This window comes from Leishmania major, chromosome 2, assembly GCF_000002725.2.
Source record: "Leishmania major strain Friedlin complete genome, chromosome 2".
Taxonomy (NCBI): Eukaryota; Euglenozoa; class Kinetoplastea; order Trypanosomatida; family Trypanosomatidae; genus Leishmania; species Leishmania major.
The window spans coordinates 195,168-220,350 of NC_007244.2; the positions used below are offsets into that span (position 1 = coordinate 195,168).

Here is a 25,183-nt window from a genome sequence, read left to right on the forward strand (position 1 = left end):
GCATCCGACATGTCCAAAGACCACCACCCACGGAATAAGCTAGAAAAGTATACACACATGCGCGCACACCACCACCATCACCCCAACCCGCACGCCTCTCACCGGCGCGGGTGTGTCTAGCGGAAGGGGCCCGTGCATCGGCAGGTGCCAGCGCACAAAGAGCCCGCAGCCTGCCGTACCGACGGGCGCAAGAGGGTGTGTGTGTGTGTGTGTGTGGGGGGGGGGGGGGGGAGGGGCCACAGACACCCCGTCGGGGGACGCCCGCGCAGCGCGAGTGAGATGCGCGCAGTCAGATCATTGCGCGAGTCGAGGTGTGCTGTCAGCCTCAAGCGATCCGCGAATCCCGCGTACCATACCGGGAACAGCGCCGGGCCAGCCGCCCTCATGGCGTAAGCAGCAGGCGGGGGTGGGTGGGTGGGTGGGTGCCACAATGCCGGCGGCGTAATAGGCAGCACACCATCTACACTCCATGCTGTCACCCCCGGCCACCCGCCGCTGCAGCGATCCAAAGTGCACGGGCACGTGCCTGTGCGGGACTGCGTGAAGATGGTCTCCTGCGGCCTCGTGAGCTCAGCATCCGTGTTCCTCGGGTGTGGGACGGCTGTCGCCAAGCACTCCTTGCCGTGGCGTGTCGCATCGTGCACCGCAGTTTTTTTTCAGGGGGAGCGGATATGCGGATATCGACCTCGCGTCTGAGGGCAGTACCCAAGTCCGTGATCCGTGCAGTTGGCGCCGGCCTCTCCCTCACTGCCGATGTCGCGAGCTTGTCAGCTTCGCCCTGCCGCACCAGCTCGCAATAGCCAACGGCGAGCCGAGGTGAGAGACGCGCGACGACGACGACGACGGCGGGCTGGTGGTGCCAGGACGATACACACCACACGCACCACTAGCAAGGCGTTACCCGTTAGTAAAGTGTTGGTGGCTGCAGGGGTTGGGATGGCGAGGGACAGGGAGAAGGCAAGAGCACGCCACGGCTACCGCTGTCGCTCTCGTTGCTTCAGGGCCAGCACATCCATGGCGCAGCAGCACAGACACATCCATGGAGCTGAGAGCAGCAGCCCTCTCTCCTACGCAACAGGCTCCCTGACCGCGCCTCCCCGCCCCCCCCCTTGCCTGCCGCTCACTCGCCAATTCCGCAGTGCGTTCCGTGCATCTGCCGGTGTACTTCACATCCCACAAGCACCCAGGAGGACTACCTCGTCAGCCGCTACGCGCACAACACCTCGTTCGTACGTTCCTGCCGCAGCTCAGCCGCACCTCTTCACCATGTCGCCGATCGCCACCGCTGTGCCAAAGACAATGGCGAGAACGCCGGCAATGATGTTCACGTACGTCAGCCCCATCCGGACCCACCCCACGCGGTGCAGCGTCCAGCCGCCGAGGTACATCACAAGAAACGATGGCAGCAGGAAGGCAAGAACACCGCCGCATATGCTGCCAAGCAGGTTGAGCACGATGTCGATGTGCGGCACGAGCAGGCCCAAGATCAAGGAGCCCACGCGCAGCGGAACCGTGATTCCCAGGTGCAGTTGATGGGGGACAGGAGTCGATATTCTTTTTAAAGATGTAGAAGATTGGCAGACGGCACGCCTGGCCGCTCAGCGCGTACGCGACGCAGATCTTCAGCAGGATGCCCATCTACGACGCAGCCAGCATCATGGGATCGCTGTACACGTGGTAGTACTTCAAGATCGACCCACTGATGTCTAGCCCAAACTCCACGTAGCCGAAGAAGCCCACCACGAAGTACAACATGCCGATCAGAGAGATGTTGCGACAGGCGTCAAGGAGCAGGTCTCTCGCGCTCGGGTGGCGCATCGCATCGAACAGGTGGAAGCACAGGCCATGCCCAAGGATCGAAAAGATGAACAGCGTCAGACCCTTCACAGCGTCGATGGTGGTGGCGAAGTACTTGAGCTCGTGCACTTGCGGCAGCCCAGCCATCGACGAGTGTGCAACGACGGCGAGCACAAAGCAGACCACGAGTGTCACACCGATAATTGAGAAGTAGAGCAGCGATGCCACGCGACGAGGGAGGCACAGCAGCAGCATGCCGACCAGTCACACGAGCACCGCGAAGCCGCAGTGCAGCGGCACCGAGACGGTATTTGGTCCAGAGGCACCGGCTGGCGCGCTGGGCTGCACAAAATGCATGAGACGATCAGACACCGCTGTCACGAAGCCGACCATCGTGCCGAGCTCAATGAATAGCATCACGCCAGCGACAATGTAGCCGGCTCTCGGGAACAGGATGTCAAGGCACGCGGACTCCCACGAGCGATACGGGCTGCGCTCGCACGTCACGCCGATCAGGTAGAAGGAGAACACAACCAGCGTCGTGCACACAACCATGAGAATGGCAGAAAGACAGATGCCCGTTGTGCTGAAGCCGGACGTCATCGGCACGATGCCGATGCCGAGGGTGTTGCTTGCCATGAAGATGCTCGATACATGGCCACCAGGTGGCACAAGACGCTCTGCTGTCTCCATCCACCCCGAAAGCGTGTTGTCACTCATCCAAGGCAGTTGCGAGCGTGCCCATGGTCGGAGCCGTCCCTCGTCGTTCGGCGGGTCTCCACCCTCGCTGCGTCTCATCTCTGCTGTCATTGCAGCAACATCGTCGCCACTGCCACCATCGCGACGACTGCCCCCGCCGTCATAAAGCGGTGCAGCGCGTGCTTCAGCTTTCGATTTACGATGAGCTACAGCTCTCGGTGCCTCTGAGTGGTGGATGATGGCGGTCAGACAGTCGCCCCTCGCTGCGGCCAGCGAGACAACGCCAAGGACAGGTACGTCCGGGATGAAGCGCTCGTTGCTGTGCTCCACCGCTGTCGACGGCAGTGATGGCGGCACCCCACGGAGGGACGCGGCGTCGAGGACTTCACGTGCAGCATCGTCACGAATGCCGCTTCGAATAAGGAAATGCTGCTGCTGCTGCTGCTGCGATAGCGGCGGCGGCGGCACCGTACAGCGCTGTAGCTGATCACGTTGCGTTAACGCGGTAGCATCGCGCTGCGTCTTGTGTGCCATCATCACTATATATATATATATATATATATGTCCTTCTCTGCCTGTCTGTGACTGCCTCCTGCAGGGAGGAAGGGTTGGACGACGAATGTGTGGCGCCCGACGAGGCGAGGGGATGGGGGGGGGGGGGTGCGGTGGCAAAGAACGGCGATATGCGCGGCCACCGTCCGCCCCCCCCCCCTGGTGCCATGTCTCATGTACGCCACTGGCAGGAGAGGCACTCACGCCCAAGCAGTGGCGCTGAAGTCGGGCGGTGGAGGCGTAGGGAAGGAGTGAGCGACATCGACGATGCGCCGGGCAGGGCTGGTGCGGAGTTCGAGAGAGTGTGAAAAACATACGGGGAAAGGCACGGAAGCGGAGCGGCACGCTTCGCCGTCGATTCTTTTCGTGGGAGGTGCTGCGCCACCCAACCGCGCGCGCGTCCTCCGCGCAGAGGCGGCTGCGGCGTATAATTCGCAGAGGGCAGGGCAGAGAGCCGAAGGATCGGCGCGGAGACAAGCAGCATCCACGGCATCCTTGAACGAGCTTGGAGAAGCACACAAACACACAGGCAGACAGTCAGACCCGGACGCAGGTGCATGCCCGCATGCGTATGCGGGCACGAGAGTAAGAACCCCTTTTCAGGGCGCGCGCGTGTGTGTAGGGGGGGCGCGTGTCGCTCAGCGCACGCATGCCTATGCGCTTGGCGCGCTCGCCTGGCGTATGGTTTAGAGCGCTGGTAGGCTGAAGAACGGGCCGCAGCGAATGCGACGGAGAAGAAGAGGTGTGCAGCGAGTCCTACGCGTGCGCGACGTGCGAGGCGGATGAGCGAGCGGCGCGTGGCGACTGTCTCCCACCCTTCCGTTTAAGTGAATGCAGCTGCATCGACGGGTTCACCTTCCCTTTCTGCCGCCGCGCCGCTTCCGTCTGCTCGCGCCGCCGCGAATAAGTCGAAGGCAACAGAACAGAAACCTAACTGAAAGCACAGAAGGGAGGGAGGGTGGGAGGGAGGGGGCCTGCTGCGGCACGCCTGGACGCATGTTTTTGTAGAAGAATGAAGGAAGCAGTACACGCACATCCGACGCGCACACAAGTGAGCAGACGATGCGACACGACGACTCGAGCACGCGATCCCTCACGCCCGTCCTTCCTTCACGCCAGTGCAGATAATACGCGCACATGTGCGTGCCCTGGGAGGGGGTGCGAGAGCATCAGAGACGGAGGGAGCGCATCTTCGAAACGGCGTCGTGTTCGATACCGAGCTATGACATCAAGCGCGCACACGCGCACACACACCGAAGGTGCGGCATCGCCAACTGCTGCCGGAGCAAATATAGGCTCGCTCTCGTCTGGCGGTCTCGCTGCGTGCCTGACCCCTGCGAGCGTGAGGGGGGAGGGGGAAGGGCGTGCACCTTGTTGGTGGACGTGTGATCGATGAGGCGTTTGAAGCTGGCACCGCGATGCCTTCCCTTTCCTCTTTCGCCCCACCCACCCCTCGCCGGTGCATGTCCATGGGTGTACACCTGCACTACACCGCTCGTTGCGCTCATCGTATGCCTTCCCCTGTCTGCGTCTCTCGTTTCCCCAACACCTCGATGCAGCGCATCTGTGTCGAGCGATGATCTGCGGCCGTCCGCGCCATCCGCGATGCCACACACACACACACACACACACACGCCTTCCGCTCGTTACTCGCCCTCCCCCCTCCCTCACTCCCTTTTTTTTTTTTTGGGGGGGGGGGGGGGCATGTGGGCAGCGGACAAAGAAAAGGTGCGACTGCGCTCTTCCCAGACACAGACGCTGCCCACATGTATGACCATCAACGCCGCGCCCATCCACCTCGCTCCCTATATATATATATATATATATATATATATATATGTATCTAGAGAGAGAGCGAGCGAGTAGGCGTGATGCAGGGATAAATAGATGTTCCTATGCGCTTAAGAAGACACAGTGCGCATGCGCGGCCGTCCATCGGACGTGCTGAGGTTGACTGTACCACCCTCTGCGGGTCCGATGAACAGATTACGTGAAATCATATTCAGAGAGATGCCTGCATCCACACATCCACACCTCCCAAGACGCACAACGCCAAAAGATGCAGCGAGGCTGCGCTGCACCGCGATGCGCACAACCGGAGGAGGGCGCGCGTCGGCAAGAGCAAGATGCCGGCGAGCGTAGTGGACTCCACACGCTCACGCGCTGATCAGTTGCGAGTGAGCGTGAGACCCGTCTTCATGGTCTTGTCTATCGACAGTACCAACGTCCAGCCGCCGCGCAGGTTGGCGATGTACGAGGCGATCCAGTCGAGGTTCTTGTTGACGCGGACCTTGGCCGTGTTGCCGAGAATCACCTGGCAACCCCACTCCACTGCCATGGAGCCGTCCCATGTCATCGATTGCGGGTTCATGGTCATGGTGGCTGCCACGCACGGCTGGAACTTGGGGTGCAGCGGGGCCTTGGAAACCACGCTCGCCGTGAGGTCGAGCAACCGGCACGTCTGCGCCGTCAGCACAAGACCGTTCTTGGCCTCCAGGCGGCACGCTGCCGTCCAGTCGATGGTCTTGGACTTGAAATCGTACTTGGTGCCGCAGCCGACCTGAACACCGTCAACGGCGGCCATGCTGAGCGCCAACTCCACGGCCTTCTGCGTGAACTTGTCGTTGATGCTCAGGCAGCCACCCGCTATCGGCTTCATCGTCTGGTGGTTGACCTCCACCGATATATCGCACAGCGCCGGACCCTTGTGGCCGATGATGGCCTCCACGCGGTGGTTATTCAAGTCCTCGGCGCGGACGGTGACCTTGACGTCGGTGAGGTCCTTCGAAGCAAAGGTGAGCTTGCCATAATAGGCGCCGCTGTCCGTCAGCCCCTCGACATCCACGTTCACGTTGCCGTGGGTGTTGGAGGTGGTCGTGAGGGCGTACGCGCCTCTGGGGGCCTTGCCCTTGCTCTCGACCTTCCACTCGCCGCAGCTGGAAAAGTTCTTTGTCAGCAAGTCATTGCTGCCCTTGGTGTAATCCTTGAAGAGGGTTGTCATGGTGTGGGGTGTGCCGATTAACAGAGGAGAGAGAGAGAGAGAGACAGAGACACGTTCCTAGACGTGGCGATGATGGTGATGGCGATGGTGGTCGTTCGTGCGTTCCTTGATATACATTGTTGCCCGTCGCGTATACAGCGAAGGTTGGAGAGTTTGTTCGAGCCGAGATTTGTATGGGTGGGTGTGTTGGAGCGGGATGCGGGTGTTGTGCGCAGAGTCAGAGAGAGAGAGAGAGAGAGTCAGGGATCAGAGGGGAGGTGCACAGTAAGTCGCGGGGCATTCTGTGTGTGTGTGTGTGTGTGTGTGTGTGTGTGCTTTCAACGTGTCCGCCTCTCTGCCACGGAGCATGGCGCTTCAACTTCACTCGACTGCTCTCCACCACCACCATCCCACACACACATCGGACCTATCATGGGGCCCCCACTTGCGTGGTGCGAAGCATGCCGTAGACACACATGCGTTGCGGCCCATGCACCGACCCCCAGTCGTCTGAAAGCACAGTCTCTGCATCGAGCCCGACCGATCCACACTCGCCGCAGGCCACCCCACAGCCTTTCCCCCACCATGCCGGTCGCCACGTGGTGCATCTCCCACCCCTCCTCGGGGTTACACGCAGACTCCCCGCGCCAGCAGGCAGCATGAGAGCCGGCGGTGGGATACGCTTGAGTCACGCCGACACTGCACCCATCATATGGATTACCGCACGCCTGTGCACTGTCGCAGGTCGCCCCGGCGCAGCGCCATCCAAGGCCTGACCGCCGGCATCAGCAGCGATACATCGCGCTCTGACCTCCCCACGTCGTCAGTACTGGACCCTGTTGATACCACGCACCAGCAGTGGCTCAGTATTTTGGCAGTGGATGGGGGTGGGGGAGTGGAGGAGTGGAGGACCAGCTCTTGTAATGGTGGCTGTAGGGAAAAAACGTGAGCAGGCGTTCGCACACGCAAACACCTCTGAACAGCGTGCGCTCTCCGTTGGCCTCCCTTGGAGCATGTGCTGATCGAGAGCAGTGCGCGTTGAGCCTCAGAGAGGCGTGCCCGCACTCAAAACAGCGGGGGTGCGAGAAGCGAAATACAGAGCCATGAATCCGCGCTGCCACGTCAGCGCCGTGCTCGGGGTCAACCACCGCCGCTGCAAGCGCAGCGGTCCACCCTACTTTGTTTCATCCTTTACGTTTTCTTTTTCCTATACTTTTTCATTGTTCTTCGAGTACTGTATTTCATGTTCGCTTACTCTAAAGTCATCCCGCCACTGAAGTTCAATGCGCGAGGAGACTTCCCGTGTTTGCATCTCCATGGAGAGAGAGAGAGAGCGGGAGAGGGGGGTGGGGGTGCGTGCGTGCGTGCGTGCACGCGTGTGTGCACATGTCTGCTCTCTTTTACTCTGCGCAGGTGCTTTCCTGTGAGAACGGGCGTGTCTCACTAATCAATGTCCTTCCTCCTCCCCACCCCCTACCCCAACCCCTGAGTTCCAAAAGAAGTCGTCGACACAGGCCCCTTTATACATGCACACACACATGTATATATATATATATACAATCCCTGCCCCCGATGCTGCTGCTGCTGCTCTTCCCGCATCGGCCCACGACTTGCCTCGGCGTGAGTCTGTCTGCGTGAACAAGGCGGGCGGGGTGAGAGACGGAGGCTTCGGCAGAAGACACAGGTAGAGGAAGGGGACGTGCAACAACAACGCTAGCAACGAGAAGAGGATGAGGCGCATGCAGCTGTTTGGGGTGAAGAGAGAGAGGGAGAGAGGGAGAGAAGGAGAGAGGGACGAGAAGCAAGTCAGCACACACACACACACACAAACAGAAACAGACGGGGACGCCAGAGAAGAGAAACTGCGAAAGGGTGTGAAAGAGCTCGCGAGCGTGTGCATGTGCCACCCCTCCCCCCTCAGCAGCCCTAGCAAAGCTAGAAACCAAGCGAAGTCCACTATGTTCGGAATACCTGACCGAGCGAGCGCGCGCACACACGTCAGCGGATTCATGAAAGTAAAAGAAGATCGAAACGCGCACGGGGAAGATGGTGAGATACACACACACGCACGCACGCACACACAGAGAGAGAGAGAGAGGAGGAGGAGGGGAGGCGTGTTATTGCGCAGGCACGTACACACCGGCACGCCGACACCCACGCCGACCAATATACAGATTCGTGTGCAGGTGTGTCATGGGCGTTCGTTGTCCGAGGTGCAGCTGCGTCGACCAGCATCGCATCTCCGTGTGCGAGCAAGGGCGGTGACACGCCATGCATCCGAAAAAAAAAACAAAAAACAGAGAGAGAGAGAAGCGAATCATCGGAAAATGAAGAAGCCGAAGGAGGAGGGGATGGGGATGGGGAAGGAGGAGGCTGCTGATGATAAGAGAAGTGGGCGCGAGCACACGTACGCTATAAGGGTATAAGTCCAAACAGAAAGCAACGAGAAACAAGGGAAAATAAGGAACACAGCAGCGCCAGGACACTGATGGGAAGGAGGGAGAGGGGAGAGGGGAGAGGGGTTCCGTTTTCAGTTCCGTCGTAACTCCTCGCTTCGCGCCACTTCGGGACGTTTTCTCTCCGACCCCACCGGAGGGAGGGGGAGGGGGGGGGGGGGGCAGAAGAGGTGGTGGTGCTGGCGGTGGTCTTACAGCAGGGGGTGTTGGGCTGAAGGATGAGAGATAAGGGTCCGTCTGTCCCGCGGTCGGTCGGTCTCTGCCTCGCTGAGGGTGTGGCAAGGACGACTTGGTGGGTGGGGTATATGAGGGGAGAGCTGAAGCACCGGGACGCACACTGAGGGAATAAAGAAACGAAGGCAAAGCGCTGTGTGTTGCCTCCCCCACCGCTGCCGTGCCTTCGGCCCTTCACAGTCACGTCGCGCCGCTGCACGTGTGTGCGCGCACCACGATCGCCCCCGCGCCCCCTTCCTGCGTAAAATCTCCGCCCTCTACCACGCTCTCGCCGGACCCGGTCCACGATCCGTCACCCCCGCGCCTGTGCGCCAGCCACTGCGTGGATTCGAATACGGTGCGGGCGAGCAACACACGCGCCCGAACGCGTGAAACTGCGTGGCGGCAAAGAGCCGCGCGATGGGGCGAGTAGGCGCGGTAAAAGATTCGGACTCTCTCCATCGCCTACCGTCTATGGCATGCGGCCCCTGCTGCGGGGCCGCTCTCGGCGTTCTGTGGCGATGCGCGCAGACGGCGAGAGGGTGCGGGAGGTGTACAGGCCACGCGTGCACGCACGGCACACCAAACACAACGTGCGCATCACACGGGGGAAAGAGAGCCACACAGGGCCCCAAACACAGCTGCGCCACTGCCGACATCCTCCAGACACGGTAGAGGGAAAGGAAAAAGTCGACCGGCAGCGTGCGCGAGTGAGGTGGAGACAGAGGGCGCCAGAGTCACGGCAAGCACCTTCGCGTGCCGCCCCGTTGCTCGGCCACCCTGTTTGGTCGATCGATTTTTTTCCTTGTTCCTCCTCGACACCCCCGCACTGCGTCTCTCGCCCAGTCCGGTTCCCCTTGTCGCCCACAACCGCATCACCGCCATTCACCATTCGAGTCTTCTCGGACCGTCCACCTCCATCTTTCCATCTCCCTGTGCCGCCCATCATCCTGTACCTTCCCTTCCCTTCCTTGCGCGTAGATACTGCCCACTTTCGCTATTGCCATGCTTGCATGTCCTTCAGCGCCTACGAGTGGGTCATCTGCACACCAACCCTCATATTCTCGTCCAGCGACAGGCACGCAGTCCAGTTGTCCGCCATCTTCGCGATGTAAGCCACCACCCACCTCATGTCCCGGTCCACGCGAGCCTTTATTGTGTTGGCCGGGTGCACCGGGCATGTGGCCTCCATCCCCGCGGTGACCGCGACACCCTTGTCGCCACGACCGCGTCCGCACACCACCTCGACGGCGGCACGCACCGTGCACCTGTTGCCGTTAAACATGAAGGAGCACGGAGCGCTGGCGCTTGTGTGGTAGGTCTGCAGGCGGTTCGTGCGAATCGCCATCTCGCAGCCCCTCCCCGCGTAACGGCAGCCGATGTTCCAGTTGCAGTCGTTGGCACCAATGTCGTATGTGGCGCCGCAGCCGACCTGGCAGTTTGGTGCCACGTCGATGCCCATACCCAGCTCCACGTGAGTCGGCGTGAGTTTCTCGTTGATGCTCGCGCGCTTCGAGAGAATCACGCACGTCTCGTGACTGACCTCGTAGTGGTACTTGTCGTGGAGGCGCTGAAGAGCCACCTCCATCTTGTGACCCTGGATCGTGTAGTGGGCCGTGGCCTTGATCTCACGCATGATTTCAGGGGTCACGGTGACCTTAAGGCCGCCGTTGCACGCCGCGACGTACTCGATTTCAGCTGAGATCTTGCCATCGGAGCTAGCCTTGGGGTTGATGAAGAAGGTGTCCTTGGGGCCCTTGTACTTGCACTCCAGGACCCACTTATTCGCGGTGGGGAAGTCCTTCGCGAGCAGGTCCTTCGTGAGCTTGTTGTAGTCCTTGAAGAGGGAAGGGGTGGTGTAGACCTTCACGGCCGACCCCTTGGCAGATTGCGAATGCGACATGGGATGCGCTGAAAAGGGTGATGGAAGGGAGAGGGGGGAGGGGGGCAAGCAAGGAAACAGTACAACCGAAGTCGAAATCGATCAGAAAGCAAGTGGAGCGAAAGAAGGGCGTGGGCGTGGGAAGTTTGATGAAGCACGTGAAACAGCGACAGCAAATGATACTGCCGCCGACCACCATGACATGCATATATATATATACGTATATATATATATATATATATATATATATGTGTGTGTGTATGTGTATATGTATGATATATGTGTATAACACGTGTGTGTGCGTGCGTGAGAGAGAGAGAGAGAGTGGCGGATCAGTCATCCGGCGCACAGAAGAGAGAAGAGGAGCGGGGGGCGCATGAGCAGTGGAAACGACGAGCCATGAGAAGGACCGCCGTGTGTGGAGGACAGCTCGCACATGCGCACGCAGCACAGAGACGCTCTCACTCGCGCATCCGAGCGGCGGGCCACGCAACCATTCGCACTTATGCTTCGAAAGCGTGCAGCAATAGGGGAAAGGTGGCGCATCCCACAGGTTCCTTGTGATGGGGGGGGGGAAGAGAGAGGGCCGTGTGCGTCGCCCACGCACACGGCCCTAGTGCGGGGTTCTCCATCCTGCGCGTCACGTGAGGGTGTGCCTGTGCGTGTGCATACGCGGATGTGAAGAGGGGGGGGGGACGAGCAGAGAAACGGCGCCTCTCGTCAGCAAGGCATGCATGCGCCAGGCTCTCGCCCTCGCACACGTAGAACGGAAGACGAGCCCGTAGACGGCACTGGAAAGAATCGCGTGCTCCCCAGAGGTACAGCAACAGATACATGGACACACGCATATACATCTGTGTACGTATTAACGCATGCAAGCACTCCTGCCCCTTCGCCAGCGCCAGAGAAGGAGAAGGAGTGACGCCGAGGCCATCAAGCACGTCGGTGCATGCATCTCCGTCCAACCCCACCTCTGGAGGGTGGAGGGAGGGGGTGTGAGATCGGGCCGCTCGCACACCGAGGGCCACGCCGGCAGGAGTAGAGCGGGTCTTCTTTGGTGTGTCCAAGAGCATCGGCACGCGCCGTGCGCCTGTGCTTGGGTGCACGGGCGAGTGTGTATGTGTGTGTGTGTGCGGTGCCACTCCGTCCCCCCAGTCACCCCGTCTCATCATGTGGAGACATAAAAGAGAGGAAAGGTGGGCGAGGTGCCTACGCTGGGGGCACGGCCAGTGGAAGCAACGGGAGAGAAGGAGGGGAGGAGAGAAGGAGAGAGGGAGAGAAGGAGAGGAGGGGCGAAAATGGCACCGCCCTCCCCCCCCTCCTCCCCTCCTGCGCCCCGCCCGCCCTTCCCCTCAGCAAGCGCCGCTCTCGCCGTCAGCGAGCCGTAAAGTGCGCCTCATCAATGCCAAGAGGCGGTCGTTGTGCGTGGCGCCGGCCGCCGCGGTGGGCGAAGTCGGAGTCGTGGCTGTTTTCTCGGTATGATCAGCGGTCGCGCCAACGCGTAGCGACAGCTCCGGCATCGCTGACGCTGACAATGGCGTGTCCGCCGCCGTGGCCGTCGTGTGCGACGGTGCGGCGGTTCCACTCAACCCTGCGTCGTTGTAGAAAGCACGCTGTTGTAAGCGGCGACGCGCGAGCGCGGACATGGAGGTGTACAGGTCGGACGCCCGGCTCGAGGGGCGGCTCCACCCGTCGCGCGTCCGACCGGGCGCGACGGCGGTGTCTGCCCCTGAAAAGAAAGCCGACGTCGCTGCATGCCAACCGTGGAGGCTGCCGGCCACGTCTGCAAGGCCGTCTTCGCACTGGGCGAGGTAGTAGGACGGGATAGAGAACTGCGCTGGCGGCAGCGGCGGTGGTGGTGGTGGCCCACGCGACTCCGATTGCCTTGCGGAAGGCGTCCGCTCCGGCACGGTGCTGCTGCGCGCCGCCTCCGGCAGAAGGCAAAGGACAGCACCGTCGCTGTCCGAATCGTCTGCCGCCCGAAGCGCCGGCGTCATCGAAAGCGGTGTAGATGCGATCGGAAACTCATCGCCAGCGTCGGGTGCAGCGCCACTGAGCACGGCGTTCGCACCCACTGCACGTCTGTCGTCGTGCCTCCTCTTCCATTCTGCTGTCTCCGCTGAATGCGACACGGCAGCGGCGTCGCCGTCGATGCTGATACTCCTATCCGCTCTCGGGCGGTCACTGCAGCCTTCCACCGCGGTACTTCCTCCACCCTCGCCTACCACCGAGTTTTCTCCGTGGCCGACGCACTTGCGGTTGGGTTGGTCGATGCCTCTGGCGTCGAAGAGGGATGCCATCGATGCGGCTCGCACTCCTTTGGTAACGGCGGGGTCGGCATCTCGGCCGCCGCCGTCCCGTAGCTTCGCTACTCCTTCGCCATCTCCTACTGCCATGGGCGTCACCGAGCTCGCCATCGTAGCACACGAGGAGGTCTGCCGCTGCGAAGAGTGCTGCATCGCCGGCAGCCCTGGAGTTACGAGCGCATTGGCGGTGTCCTCAGAGACGGTTGTCGCCGCCACCTCTGCCCAACCGCCCCCCTCCTCGAGCGCCGCCCCGGGCGGGGTGGGGTTTTGCGGAAAGAGGCGACCACCCACATCTCCGCTGTTGCTGTTGCTTGCAGGCATGCCGTCTTGAATGAGAGCACTGCCGCCCCCAGAGAGATGGTGTGGCCTGCTCGCACTGCGGCTGGTCTGCGCGCCCGCACGCTCCCTCTCCGCTGCCGCCATCGCCGTTGTCGCCGTCGAGGCCACGAGTGCATCACCGCCAGCGGTGATGGTAACGGCGCCGCGCAGCCGAAGCGGGGAGTCGCTCACTATGCGCGGCGAGCGCGGAGCAGCAGAAGCGGTGTTGGTGCACAGAAGTGGCCATGACGGCGCGATCGGCACATCGTCACCACTGCCAGGGAGGCTGACGACGCGCACGTCCTCGTTGCCCTCGATGGCGGAGGCCGCCGCACTTGATGTCTTGGCGGCGACGGCTGTTGCTGGACCCGCGCCGGCAGGGGCTGTAAGGGGAGCAGTCGGAATGCCGAGAGAGCGCGCCGAGAGGTGGACTGAGGAGGTGCGGCCTTCGGTGCTGCTGTCGTCCTCCGCACTGCCGACTTCGCCCACCCTCGATGCGTGCGCCACCGCTGTCCTCGACACGACAGCGGCGTAGAGGCTTGCGCCGCCATCCTCAGTGGTTGCCGTGCGCGTGGAGGCGGCAACAGTGGTCAGCGTCGGCCCCCCGTTCGAGCAACTATCCGGAGGCGGTTGGGTCGGCGACGCCCCCACGTCGACCTTGCCGTCGCCGCGATGCTGTGAATGCGAGGCTGCCGACTTGACAACCGCACCGTGATCCTCTACGTTGCTGTCGCCGTATGCACGTCCGGTGCCACCGGCCCCATCACAGCAAGGTGTTTCGACGCGCGACGAGTGGTCGCTTCCTCCACGGACACGCGCAGTGGCGCGGTGGCGCTCCTCAGGCTCAACGTCCGAGTCCGCATCCAGCAGGACAGCGTCATCTACGTCTTGCGCGTAGTCATACGCGTCGACGTCGTCCTCGTCTTCTCCGAAGACGTCGTCATCGCGCGGGCACGGCGAGGTCACCTCCGGTAACAGGAAGGGGTAGTTGTGCGGCGGTGTGAGATGCGGCAACGGCTTCAGTCGACTCAGCACGTGCTGCGTGCTCTCCGCAGAGGCCGACGTCAAGTTGAGCGTTGCGTCCAAGCGAAGCGCATCGAAATCTGCGTCGCATGCAGCGCCACCGCCACCGCTACCACCGGCACGAGCAGCATCAGCACCAGCAGCTCTCACGGCTACTGGGAAGACGTACTCCGTTTGTGCCGGCGCGCTTGCACTGCGCCACGGCAAGAACACCGCGCCCTCTTCCCCTGTCGGCGACACAGAGTGCACCCCCGCCGTCACCCCTCCGCCAGCGCCACCGCTCACTATGATGCCGCATCCCTCAGGGCTCAGCGAGTAGGACGCAGAGCTGGACACGGTGGTGCCAAAGTACGTCGACGGTGATGTGAACTCCGCCGCAGACGCCGAGTCGCTACTGAGAGTGACGGTGCTGCTCGGCGTCCAGGTCGAGTTGCCGGTGGCTGCAGTGGTGGGCGCGATCACTGTCACCGTAAACGAAGAAGCAGCCGCAGAGCCAGCAGCTGCTGTGGCAGTCGCGGCAGCGCCTATGGATGGAATGGCACCGGCGTGGCCGCTGGACAGGCCACCGGCGCTGCCTCCGCCCACAGTACTGCCTGCAGCGCCGATCCCCAGAATGACCTCCGCGACTGACGCCAGCGTTGTCGGGGTGCCAGACGACATCGAGGACATATTCAGCCGTGGCCCAAGAGCCGCCACGCTGGCGCTCAGCGCCACGCCTGTGATGGCCGTTCGCAGTGAGCTTGTCGTCATCGCGGAATGCCCTGAGGAGCTAATCGTAAAGATGCTAAACCACGTCTGCATCAGATGGCGCTGGTGGTATGGTTGTTGCTGCAGCGCTTGCTGATACGCAGCTGCACGCCGAGGTGAGCTCGGCAAGTCATGTGCGTCGCTGTTCACGTAGAGGGAGAGCAGATCACGGCCACCCTCGCTGTCGCTGGCAGCCGGCTCGTCCGCGGAAACGGCCCCCCCTCTCCTCTTCGCCTCGCCTGCCTCACCACGATCGTCGCCACTGCACGTGCCCGCGTATGCGACCATGTGCGACCTATCAGACGACTGCGCCGTTGCTGTCAAAGACCCGCTGTGCTCCGTGTCGAGTGCGGCTGCCATCGAGTCAGTGCACACGCCGACATGCCTGCCACCTCGCGTCGCCCACGACCGCGGCGCCAGGGAGGGTGCCAGGGGGCCAGGGGTGTCGGCTGTACCGTCCTCACCCTTGGATTGCGTCACCAGAGCGTCTGCCTTGCGCACCTCCGCTTCAGTCGCCGGAATATCATGAACCACTTCCGCCCGCGCCGGCAGGGTCGACGTTGTTGGAGAGGAAGGCCGGTGTGTTCCGTCCGTGCCTGTCGCGAGGCCGCCGGGACGAGCCGGCAGCGATGTGGCGCACATTAGGGCGCTGATGACGTCGACTTCCCTGACTTCCCTTTCCATGTCGTTCGCACGCACCAGCAGCGCGTCAGCGCGGTCGGCCGAGTGCATCGTCAACGACGCGGTAGTCGACGTCCGTGTGGGCGGAGGACGCAACTGCGCCCATGGAAGCACTGCATGCAACGGCCGATGCCGCGCTCCGTCCATCAGCAGTGCCTCCCGTGACGGTGTATGCGAGGCGCTGCTGCTGCTGATCTCACTGCTGCTGCTGCGTTTAACAACCGTATTCGTGTCCTCGTCGTCGCCAAGGTCGTGAAGGGCGGAGCCGGTGGTGGCCATGGGGCGTGTGAGGGACGCACCATTGCCTCCATGCTCCAACTGCAGTTCGGCTCGCAGGGGCGCCGGCAGTGTTGCTGAGGAAGCGGAGGACGGCACGCGCGTCCCTGAGACGGATATCGCCGTCACGGCGGCCGGCGTGGCATCCGCTGTGGAAGCAGAGATAGTTGTGTATGACAGCGACGAGCTTGCCGCAGACGCCGCACGCGGATGCGCAGCTACGGAGGCCGCATCCTGTTCATCCGGTCGCTGCCGCGGCGACGGCGGCGAGGCGGTCGAGTCGTGAACCGCGGTGAACTCCGAAGCGGCACCCGTAGAAAAATCTTTATTCAACGCCTTGCCCACCCTCGCCCCCTCTGCCGCCGCATGCGTGGCAAGCTGGTGAGACGCCTGTACCGCCGCGTCAGTGCCGTCACTCTCGCCATTATACACTAATTGCTGGTCGCCGTTCGCAGAGACGGCGGACGCCGCCGACGGCGACGGCGTCGAGGACGCCGGTGTTGTTCCATCCGACGGCAGCGAGGACCGCAGGAACGGCAGCGCTTGAGCGTCACGGTGCCCCACTGACTTGTCTCTGCTTCTCGTGCGGTGCTGCTGTGATGGCGGCAGCGGCTGTTCTGTGGCCGAGGCCAGCGCCGTGCTTGCCGCCTCGCCCCCTTGCACTTCAGTAGCAGTAGTGGCGTGTGATCGAATATCATGGAGACACACGTCCTGCTGGTGGCTGCCGGCATGTGAAGAGAAAGACAACGCGTGCTGCAGCTGCGGCTGCCGTCGAAGGGTGCTTGTCGATGGAAGGCTGAAGTGCATCGCAACGCCGCCCATGCTACCGCCGAGCGACAGATGATTGCCTGTGGTGGGCAATGCTGTGTTCGTGGTGGTCGTGGTCGTAGCTGTAGTCTTAGAGGTGATGGCCCTGGCGGTGGTGGTGGTGGTGATGTCCAACACGCCTATTCGCCCTCGCGCCAACGGCGTCGCTGCCGAGCGCATCAGTGAAAACGGCTCAGACAACTCTTCGACACCCTCACTGCTACCGCTCGGGGCGAGCGGCACTAGCCCCGCGGTCGTCACTGACGCCCCTGTGGCAGCACTTCGACGCACAGGACTGCTGCTGCGAGCCTCGAGTCTGCCTCGCCAAGTGAGGGGTGAGCCCGGCATCATCACCGGCGTGGCTCCGGACGAGGCGGGTGTGCCGCCGCTGCCGTGTGTCTCGCGTGCAAGCAACTCCATCGACTCATGAATGGGTGCCACAACACACAGCTCTCCCTCGGCTAGCACGCCGTACGGGGAGACGATGGCCGGAGGCAGTGCCGCTGCCGCGCCAACGCGGTTCGACGCGCCGTTCATCCCTCCTCGAGCCATCCCTTCTATTGCAGCAGCCGCGGCGGAACCGACCTGGGCTGCGGTTCCCATGCGCGCCTCTACGCCACCTCCGCCAGGTCTCTCGTGGCTTGTCAGTAGCAGAGCGGGGGAGGCCGGTGACTGCCCATGACACTCGCCTCGCGCATGGGCCGCGGCACTGCTGGTACCCACCGCGGAAGCAGCAGCATCGCGCCGGGCACCGCTGACGCGCGCGTTGGAGTGTGAATCGGGCGCCGTGTCGGCAGCCACCTCCTCTCGCTGGACCTTGATGAACGGTGCCTTGAGGGGAGGAGGGCTCGGCATGGCGACCAGCAGTGAGGACGTCAACGTCGAGCCGAGCGAAGAAGTGAAGGGCGTTTCCGGCGCCAGCCCTGAAGAGCGCGTGCACAGTCCCCGTAAAGCAGACGCGCCAGCACCGACCCCGCTACTCGTTGCCCCGTAGGGGCTGGGCAACGCACTTGGCACCGTCGGTGCCACAACCAACACCCCAGAGGCGCCTCTGTGAACCGCCGCGGGTGGAAGAGGCGATGCGGGTGACGGCGGCGGCGGCGGCGGCATCCACGTGGGCCCCGGCGCCGAACCCGCAAGGGGGCAACTACTGCCGCCAGTCTCCGAATGCCACACGCTGGAAGAGCTGTGCTGAGGCAGCGCGGTGAGCGGGGCGGAGGCGGAGGCGGAAGCGGTGCAGCCCTGAGCAAGTGGCTGGTGCTGCGAGGGAAAAAGGTGGGTAACCGTTGCTACTGGCGGCGACGCGTACGAGCTAGGAGGGGCGGCGCCGTCTACGGACGCGGACGGGGCCGACTGCGGCGAGGAGCCGTGCTGCGGCGGCTGTTGCTGTAGCTGGAGGAGGGTGGAGGGTAACGTGTACAGAGGCCTTCCCCCGCCAGCCGTGGTCGCCGTTGTCGATGCTGCTGGACTCTGCAAGCCGGAAAGCAAACTTGCCGCAGTACCGACCGCGTAGCCGCCGCTGCCTCCGCGAGCACTGCAGCTAGCGCTGGGGGTGTTCGACATGCGGTTCTCACTGCTGCTGCCGATGTTGCTCAGTGCACTGGGCAACGCCGTGGCGCTGCTGAGGTTTGCCGGCGTGTTGTGGGTGTATATGATCCCCGACGTGGGCGCGTTCGGCCACTTCGACAACAACGTCGGCGATGTGGTGCTGTGGTGGCAACCGCTACGATCGCGGTCGCCACTGCGGTGGCAGTCCGAGTGGGCGCAGGGGTGTACCATGACGGTGCTCGCGGTCGTGTTCGTAGACGTGTTTGTGCGCGTCGTCAGCGAGGTGGAGGCCACGGCGGAAGAGCGGGCGTTGATTCTCGCATCCCCCTCGCCGCGCGTGCATGTGACGGTCGAGTCTCTGGTGGCAATGGCCGAGACGGCGGCGCGTGCAAGCGAAGGCCAGGGGACACACCCGTTGCCGCCCGCCGCGGCGCTGTCCAGCGGCGCCGCCTCGTCGAGACATCGGCGCTGGGAGTCGCGGTGGCGGTCCGAAGGCGAGTTGTCCCTCTTGGTGCTGGCCAGTCGCTGCACTGTGACCTCGGCCGTGGCAGCTGTCAGCGGGGCCTCTGAGAAGTGGAAAGATGGCATAGGGCTGGGCGGATCTGCTGGCGGTGGCGGCTTTGAGGCACTCTGAGACGCCTTCTTAGTCGCCGTGGCCTCCCTGTCTTGCACAGAGACGGCGGCGCCGCTCGGCTGCAGTGGGCCCTGTGAGTTTGGCGAGGCAGTCGAGGCGGTAGAATACGGCGACGGCGGCCTTGCGTATTGAAGCTGCTGCTGCAGCGGGGCCCCAAAGGATGAGCTCGCCAGCGACGGCGCCGCCGACTCCGCAGCAGCAGCCGTGTCGCTCGGGAAACGCAGCGCCTGCCCGTCTATCAGTGTCGACCCCTGTATGAGGTCCATCTCCACACATTGCTCGACCGTGACGCCACACACCGACTTCGCGACAGCGCTGACGCCGAGCCACAGGGACTGAAGGTGCTGTTCGGTAAGCTGCGTTAGCCGCTGATGCCGGTAGGCGTTAAGCGACGATGTGTAGAGGCCTCGAACGCTGAGCGTCGTCGATGGCGATCGGCCGCCGTCGTTGCTGCCGTCACCATCAACGCCGTTGCCGTTACGGTGCAAGCCTTGCGAGTGCTGCAGCTGTGAAGAAGCCTTCCCAGTGCCTGCGCGAGCCCGCAGAGTATTTCTGCCACCGCCGCAGTCCTCACCGATGTCATCAGCCTTCCCGTCTCTCAACATCTCCTGAAGGAGAGAGAAGTTCAGCGGGCTCATGGCTGTCGTGCAGTGCACGATGCCAGCGGAATCCTCGCCGCCGTCAAGCATCTCGCCAATCCCGCCTGCCTCATCGTCGCGCCCCCTAACACCTGCCACGCTGTTTGCGTTTGTGTGCTGTCCATCTTGGGTATCGGCGGCAGTGGCGGCGGCGGAGACGCGGCGGGTGGCCCCCGCAGGCTCGCTGTTGCCAGCGATGGCGCCCGTGATGTCCTGCGCCGCCGTCGCCCCTGCGCCACCGGTGCGATGCTTGGGGAGAAGCGCCCTCAACTCGTCCAAATGACTACGCACGCCCCGCGCGTCGATGAGAGCGACGCGCACGTGCGACATCAAGTGCGACTCGCGCTGACTACCCGGCGTTCGGGGAGAGCGTCCCTGCGCCATCGACGCCGCCGCCGGTGCGGTGGCCGACAGCTTCGGCCGAAGCAAACCTGAGCCCACCAGCGGTGGGGTGGCAAGTCGCTGCACTTTCGCTCGCCTCCACGACGCCGCTGGAATCTCCAGCGGCGTTGTTGACGCCGCTGCGGAAGCCGCTGTCACGGGAGCTGGCGGAGGTGGATGTGTCCTGACAGAGGACGCGGCCGCCACGAATGCTGTGTGGTGACTGTGGATGTGCTGCACCACCGAGGTGGTCGCCGGCGAGCGCGATGAGCTATCTGTCACGGAAGACAACGACGAGTGGGCCGTCACCAAGGGAGCGGCCTCTCCGCTGTGCGCGCAGTCTCTAGCCGCATCCTCCACTTCTTCCTCGCCGCTCCTGTCGCGTTCATAGTCGCCGGCCGGCGGCGTTGTCGGTAGCGGGTGCGTCGCTCCAGAGGTGCTCCGCGGCGGTAACACGGAGGGCGGGACGCCAGCACGCAGCCTCGTGGAGTTGGCTGCCTCGCAGAGCGGCTCTGAGCAGCAACGTGAGAAGTGCAAGTGCATGCGGTGGGCAGCAGGTGATGGGCAGTTTTGTTGTGCTGTGTCTGGCCCCTCGACGTCCACCGCCTCGGAGGCCTGTGATGGTGGCAGATGCGCCATGGCCTGCTGCCTGAGACGTCGATAATGGTCGCTGGCGGTGATGACCGCGGACGGTGGTAGGGTGCGCTGCAGCTCCTGCGAAAAGGCCAGAAGAGAAGACGAGCGGGACCGCGCAGGCACACTCTCGCCTTGGTGCTGCACTGCTACTCCCCTGGCCACCGTCGCGGGTGCCTTGGCCGAGACCGCATCGTCGAGGGCGTCGAAGCCCGCAAACTCAGGCACGCGGGAGTCGTTGGCTGTGCTCCCCCCCAGCGCCTTCGCGTGATAAGCGGTGCGATCCACATCTCTGCGAACGCGCACAGATTCCAGCGCGAAGTTCCCCTCATCCTCGCACCGCATGAGTAAAGTGCCGGGTGCATCGTTCTCCGTATCGCGCATGAATACTTTGGGGTCATCGTAAGCACGTCGCGAGTTCTGGCGAGCTGGCTGGTCCTTGACCTCGCTGTCCGCAGCTCTGCTGCTTTCAGGAGGCTGCAGCGACGGCCCCTGCTGCCGCGCACGGGTGGCGTGGCTGGACGAGCTTGTCGACCCGCGCGGCCAGCTTTGGCGGTGACGGCGGTCGTCGCCAGCGCCGCCGGTCTCCTCACGTCTGTCCAACACCGCTGAAACATCTACAGACACGCCAATACTCCCTTGATGCCGGCGCTGCTGCTGCTGCCGCTGTTGCCCACGTACGAGCTCAGCAGCTGCAGCCTCGTCTTCTGGATTTGAGCTTCGCAGCGTCGGCACGGAGGCATCGAAAGGGAAGAGAAGGTCACCTGAGCCCGCGTTGCCCATGCCGACAGCCGCCGTGCCGGCAGCGACGCTGGTCACAGAGGGCATGGACGGTGGCCTCGCAGTCGACACCGCTGCCGATGAGCCAGCACGGGATGGCGAGTACACGGACAAGGAAGAAGATGGCACCGAGGACGAGGAGGACAGCGTCGCCGTCAAGCGTAACCTCGGCCCTACAGCCGCCGCCGCATCACGGGCAGCGGCGGTGCCCGCCGCGATGGAGTCGGGTAGGGTGACCGAGAGCCGATCGCCGCCATCCCTGCCCATTCCGATGGGGTCGGTGCTGTGACCCGTATAGCGCACCTGTGGCGAGCGCCGAAGCGGCGGTGTGGTGAATGCCCACCACACTGTTGATGTGCACGGCGACGCCGACGAGTTCGCCGTCGCTGCCAACGTTGGTGCAGCCGCCAACATCAGCTGTGTCGAGGAGCGCGTAGTGCACGCGGCATCCGAGGTGGTGGCGCTCGAGTAGACTGGCACATCTTGTGAAGCACGCGGGCTTGTGTGCGAGCAAGGTCGCATCGGTGCAGAGTCGCCGCCGCTCACAACGGAGACGTCCGCTTGAGCGAGATTCACTGCGAGCGCTCCAGCCACATCCCTCCCTTCGACGTGCGCTGGCCCCGCCGTCGTGCGATGCGCACCTGTGTGCGACGAGCGTAGCGGCGTTGCAGCCTGGTTGTTGGGCCCGGCACTTCTAGTCTGCAGAAAGACGGCGCCAGACGTGGTCGCGGCAACAGCAGGGGGAGCATCTGCCGCAGCAGCGCTCGAAGACAGAGCAGGGCTGGGCAGGCTTTGCATTGCCAAAGATGGAAATCCACTGCGAGCTTGCCAGCGACCCGGTGAGCACCGAGCCTGCGGATGCGCCGCAGGCAAGAGACTCGTTAGCGTCATCGACTCGCGCGCAGCACCGGCTCCAACGCCACTACCACTGGCGCTGCTACCTCTGCGCATCGCGCCTGCTATCGCCGAGGGCCCGAAGGGTCCACCGAAGCTACTGCTGCTGACAGCACGTGGATGCACGGGGGGCGCCGAGCCAGTCGCCGTCCTACGAGCAAGCGCATTCAGCGGAGAGGAGAGGCGGTCCGTTGGTGCCGCGCCGGGCGGAGCGCCGACGGCGTTGTCACGCGGAGGCGACTGCGCTTGAGAGGGCGCAATCGGTGACCCGGTGGACGAGGGAAGCGCCACAGACGGCATGTGCCGAGTCACTGATGGCTAGAGGAACGAGGAGAGAGGCGCACAGATGCGATATGCACAGCCCCGACAGCTACGACAGCGCCAACGGTGGCCAGGTGGACGGCCCACGCTGGATGTGCCGCGCTGTGTGGATGGGATCGCGTAGGATAGCGGAAAATGGAGACGGGAGAGGGGAGGGGGGTGGAGAACTTAAAACTGTGACGCACAGAGAAGACCTGAGCACGGTCAAGAGACGCGTCAGCGCTTACGCTCACGAGTTCACACACACACGCACACACACACACACACACACACAGGAAGGTGATAGATGATCAGCAGCATCCGGTGCGCATCCACTGCTGATGGGCAACGAAGGTGGGAAGAGGGAAAGATGGAGGGAAAAGACGCTGAGGTGAGTACAATGACGCGCAACAGGTACACGGAATCGAACAGGTGCACATGCATGTGTGCTGCCGTGTGTATACGCCACAGCTGATGTCGACGGACAGCACGCACGCGTGTTTCTATGGCTTGGTGCGTCGGACAGCGGCGGTGGCGGCGGCGGCGGCAGGAGGTATGGAGGATAGACATATATTGCGAGTAGGAAAGAGGTGTACAGCTCTCACTTAAAATCCTATTCGGCTTTGTGTAAGCGGTGTTCGCACTTCCCTTGCGCCTCCTCTCTACGGCTACGTGTCGGCAGCTTGCTGCCAGTCTGCCTATGCGTCTGTCTATGCGTAGGTAAGTGGAGGAGAATGGGGGGAGGGCGCTGTGCGTTGTTCTCTTCGCTCCACGCGCAGTCGAGGGATTCCGAAGTTATGTGTGTGTGTGTGTGTGTGTGTGAGAGAGAGAGCTGGCACAGGTGGTGTTCGCATGCGCGCGCACGCTTGGCGGTCCTGCACAGCAAAAATTGGAGGCATGGAGAATCGCCTGCGCCTGCTCATCGTCGGCCTCGTCGTAGCACGCAAGCAAGGAGAAGCAATGGCACGAAGGTAGCGAAAGCGGAGGCAAGCCCACGCGCGTGCGTGCGTGCGGGTTCGCACGCGGCGTCAGCGACACAACGAAGACTTGCCAAACATAGAGAGCGGGGAGGCGGCGTATGGTGACTGCCGTGACATGGGCAATGTCGGAGAGAGGAGTTCAGTGTGTGCAGGCCCAACACCTCCACCCCCCTCCCCCTCCCCGCGTCGCAAACCCCGCCATGCACGGATGTGCACGCCTTTACACTGTCGGATGCATCGCGCGTGATCGACCACTCCTGCTGCGCAGCATCCCGCCCCACCCCCACTCCTCCCGTCTCCCTCTCCCCGCATCTGTTCAGTTTTACTTGGACGTGCTGAGCGTCTTAGTGGGCAGCGGCTGCGGCTGCACACGACCCTCCGGCGGGCGTCTTCCTGTACACGGTACACCAGCCAGAGGGCACGGGCGCACCGTGAACCCTTCCTCACGCCTCACCACATCCACCAACACCCACCCTCGATTGCGGCACACAACGTTCCGTGTTCTTCGGCTTGACACCACTTAAAGGATCAAAAGAAGAGAGAGAACGACGTGCATGACACTCGTGCTCAGCAGAATGGCCGGAAAGGGGAGGAGGAGGAGGATGGCGGTGGCGGTGGTGGTGGTGGTGGTGGTCGACCTAAACATGCAGGCGCTTAGTGCCGGCGTCTCGCGCCAACAGCGCGCTCTGCCATGCCGACATCTGGCGTCTGCGGCTGCAGTACGTCCATCGTGGCGGATAGGTGCTGCATGACCGCAGCGAAGGGGTCTGCAGCGTACGCCGGCACGGCTTGCACCGCATCAAACAGCTGCAGCTCCGCCTGCGCCACCGCCATGCGCGTCTCCGCAGCGGACATTCGCGGTAGCGTGAGTCGGCGCCGCCCCAGCACCGTCGCCCGCCGCAGCGCCGCGGTGCGCTGCGATGAAGGCTTGTCCTTCTTCGCGTTCATTGCGAGCTTGCGCTTCGCGCCACCGGGGGCAGAGGTGGCGCGAGCACCTCTGGCTTCCTTCACCTTCACAGCTGGTGCACGCCCGGTGCGACCCTGGCGCTGCCGCAGCGCGTCGCGGATGTGCAGCGCCGCTTGACGATCCACCTCCGTTGGCAGGGCTGCCGTCGCCTCGCCCGCGCCGCTGGTCGGCGGCGGAGAGGATGAGAGGCCGCTCGACGACAGCGCATGTTCGCCAGTCGCGTGTTGCGTCTGCTGCTTCCGCGCGATCTTTGTGCGCAGCTTCACGCGCTTGGACGACTTGTCACCGGCCATGGTGATGTGCGTGTGCGGGTGGGCTTGGGTGTGGGTGTCAGGTGTGTGTCTCTTGATGTGGGGGGACTTGGAGAGATGAGGTGCGAGGCTCCTGGCGGAGGAGAGACGAGAGGGGGAGGACATGTCGGAGAAAGCCCGCTAAAGTGCGCTTCATGCGCCACGCCAAGCATGCCAGCGTCACGGTCACGCTCTCAAGCCTGTCGACGGCGAGTGTTGCGCAGCACGAGTGTCCGTGGCGACAGCAACAGAAGCCAAGAGGAAGCGGCAAGAGATGAAGCTCACAGCTCGCACCGCAGGAAGGATCGTAAGAGGTCCATGCGGGGGGCGGGCACGAAGGCCACCTTGTGACGTGGCAGTAGCGCCACCAATGAACAATGTCACCGCCCACCTACCCCTCT

The 25,183-nt window shown here is 63.2% G+C and overlaps 4 protein-coding genes and 1 pseudogene across 4 annotated transcripts, besides 1 other annotated feature; all 5 read right to left on the reverse strand.

Moving 5' to 3' along the window:
• Positions 1–1,247: 1,247 nt before the first annotated feature.
• On the reverse strand, positions 1,248–3,363 carry AAT18 (annotated as a pseudogene).
• Positions 1,248–3,363: a sequence feature.
• Positions 3,364–5,215: 1,852 nt separating this feature from the next.
• LMJF_02_0450 (putative voltage-dependent anion-selective channel) lies at positions 5,216–6,049 on the reverse strand (the record flags this gene model as incomplete). Its single annotated transcript, XM_003721602.1, has 1 exon — positions 5,216–6,049. The coding sequence occupies one exon, from the start codon at positions 6,047–6,049 to the stop codon at positions 5,216–5,218; it is 834 nt and encodes a 277-aa protein (XP_003721650.1).
• A 3,675-nt stretch (positions 6,050–9,724) lies between these two features.
• On the reverse strand, positions 9,725–10,600 carry LMJF_02_0460 (conserved hypothetical protein; the record flags this gene model as incomplete). The annotated part of the gene is made up of 1 exon (XM_003721603.1): positions 9,725–10,600. The coding sequence occupies one exon, from the start codon at positions 10,598–10,600 to the stop codon at positions 9,725–9,727; it is 876 nt and encodes a 291-aa protein (XP_003721651.1).
• Positions 10,601–11,931: 1,331 nt separating this feature from the next.
• LMJF_02_0470 (hypothetical protein) lies at positions 11,932–21,399 on the reverse strand (the record flags this gene model as incomplete). Its single annotated transcript, XM_003721604.1, has 1 exon — positions 11,932–21,399. The coding sequence occupies one exon, from the start codon at positions 21,397–21,399 to the stop codon at positions 11,932–11,934; it is 9,468 nt and encodes a 3,155-aa protein (XP_003721652.1).
• Positions 21,400–24,179: 2,780 nt separating this feature from the next.
• LMJF_02_0480 (conserved hypothetical protein) lies at positions 24,180–24,908 on the reverse strand (the record flags this gene model as incomplete). Its single annotated transcript, XM_003721605.1, has 1 exon — positions 24,180–24,908. One exon carries the CDS (start codon positions 24,906–24,908, stop codon positions 24,180–24,182), a length of 729 nt encoding a protein of 242 aa, XP_003721653.1.
• Positions 24,909–25,183: the final 275 nt, after the last annotated feature.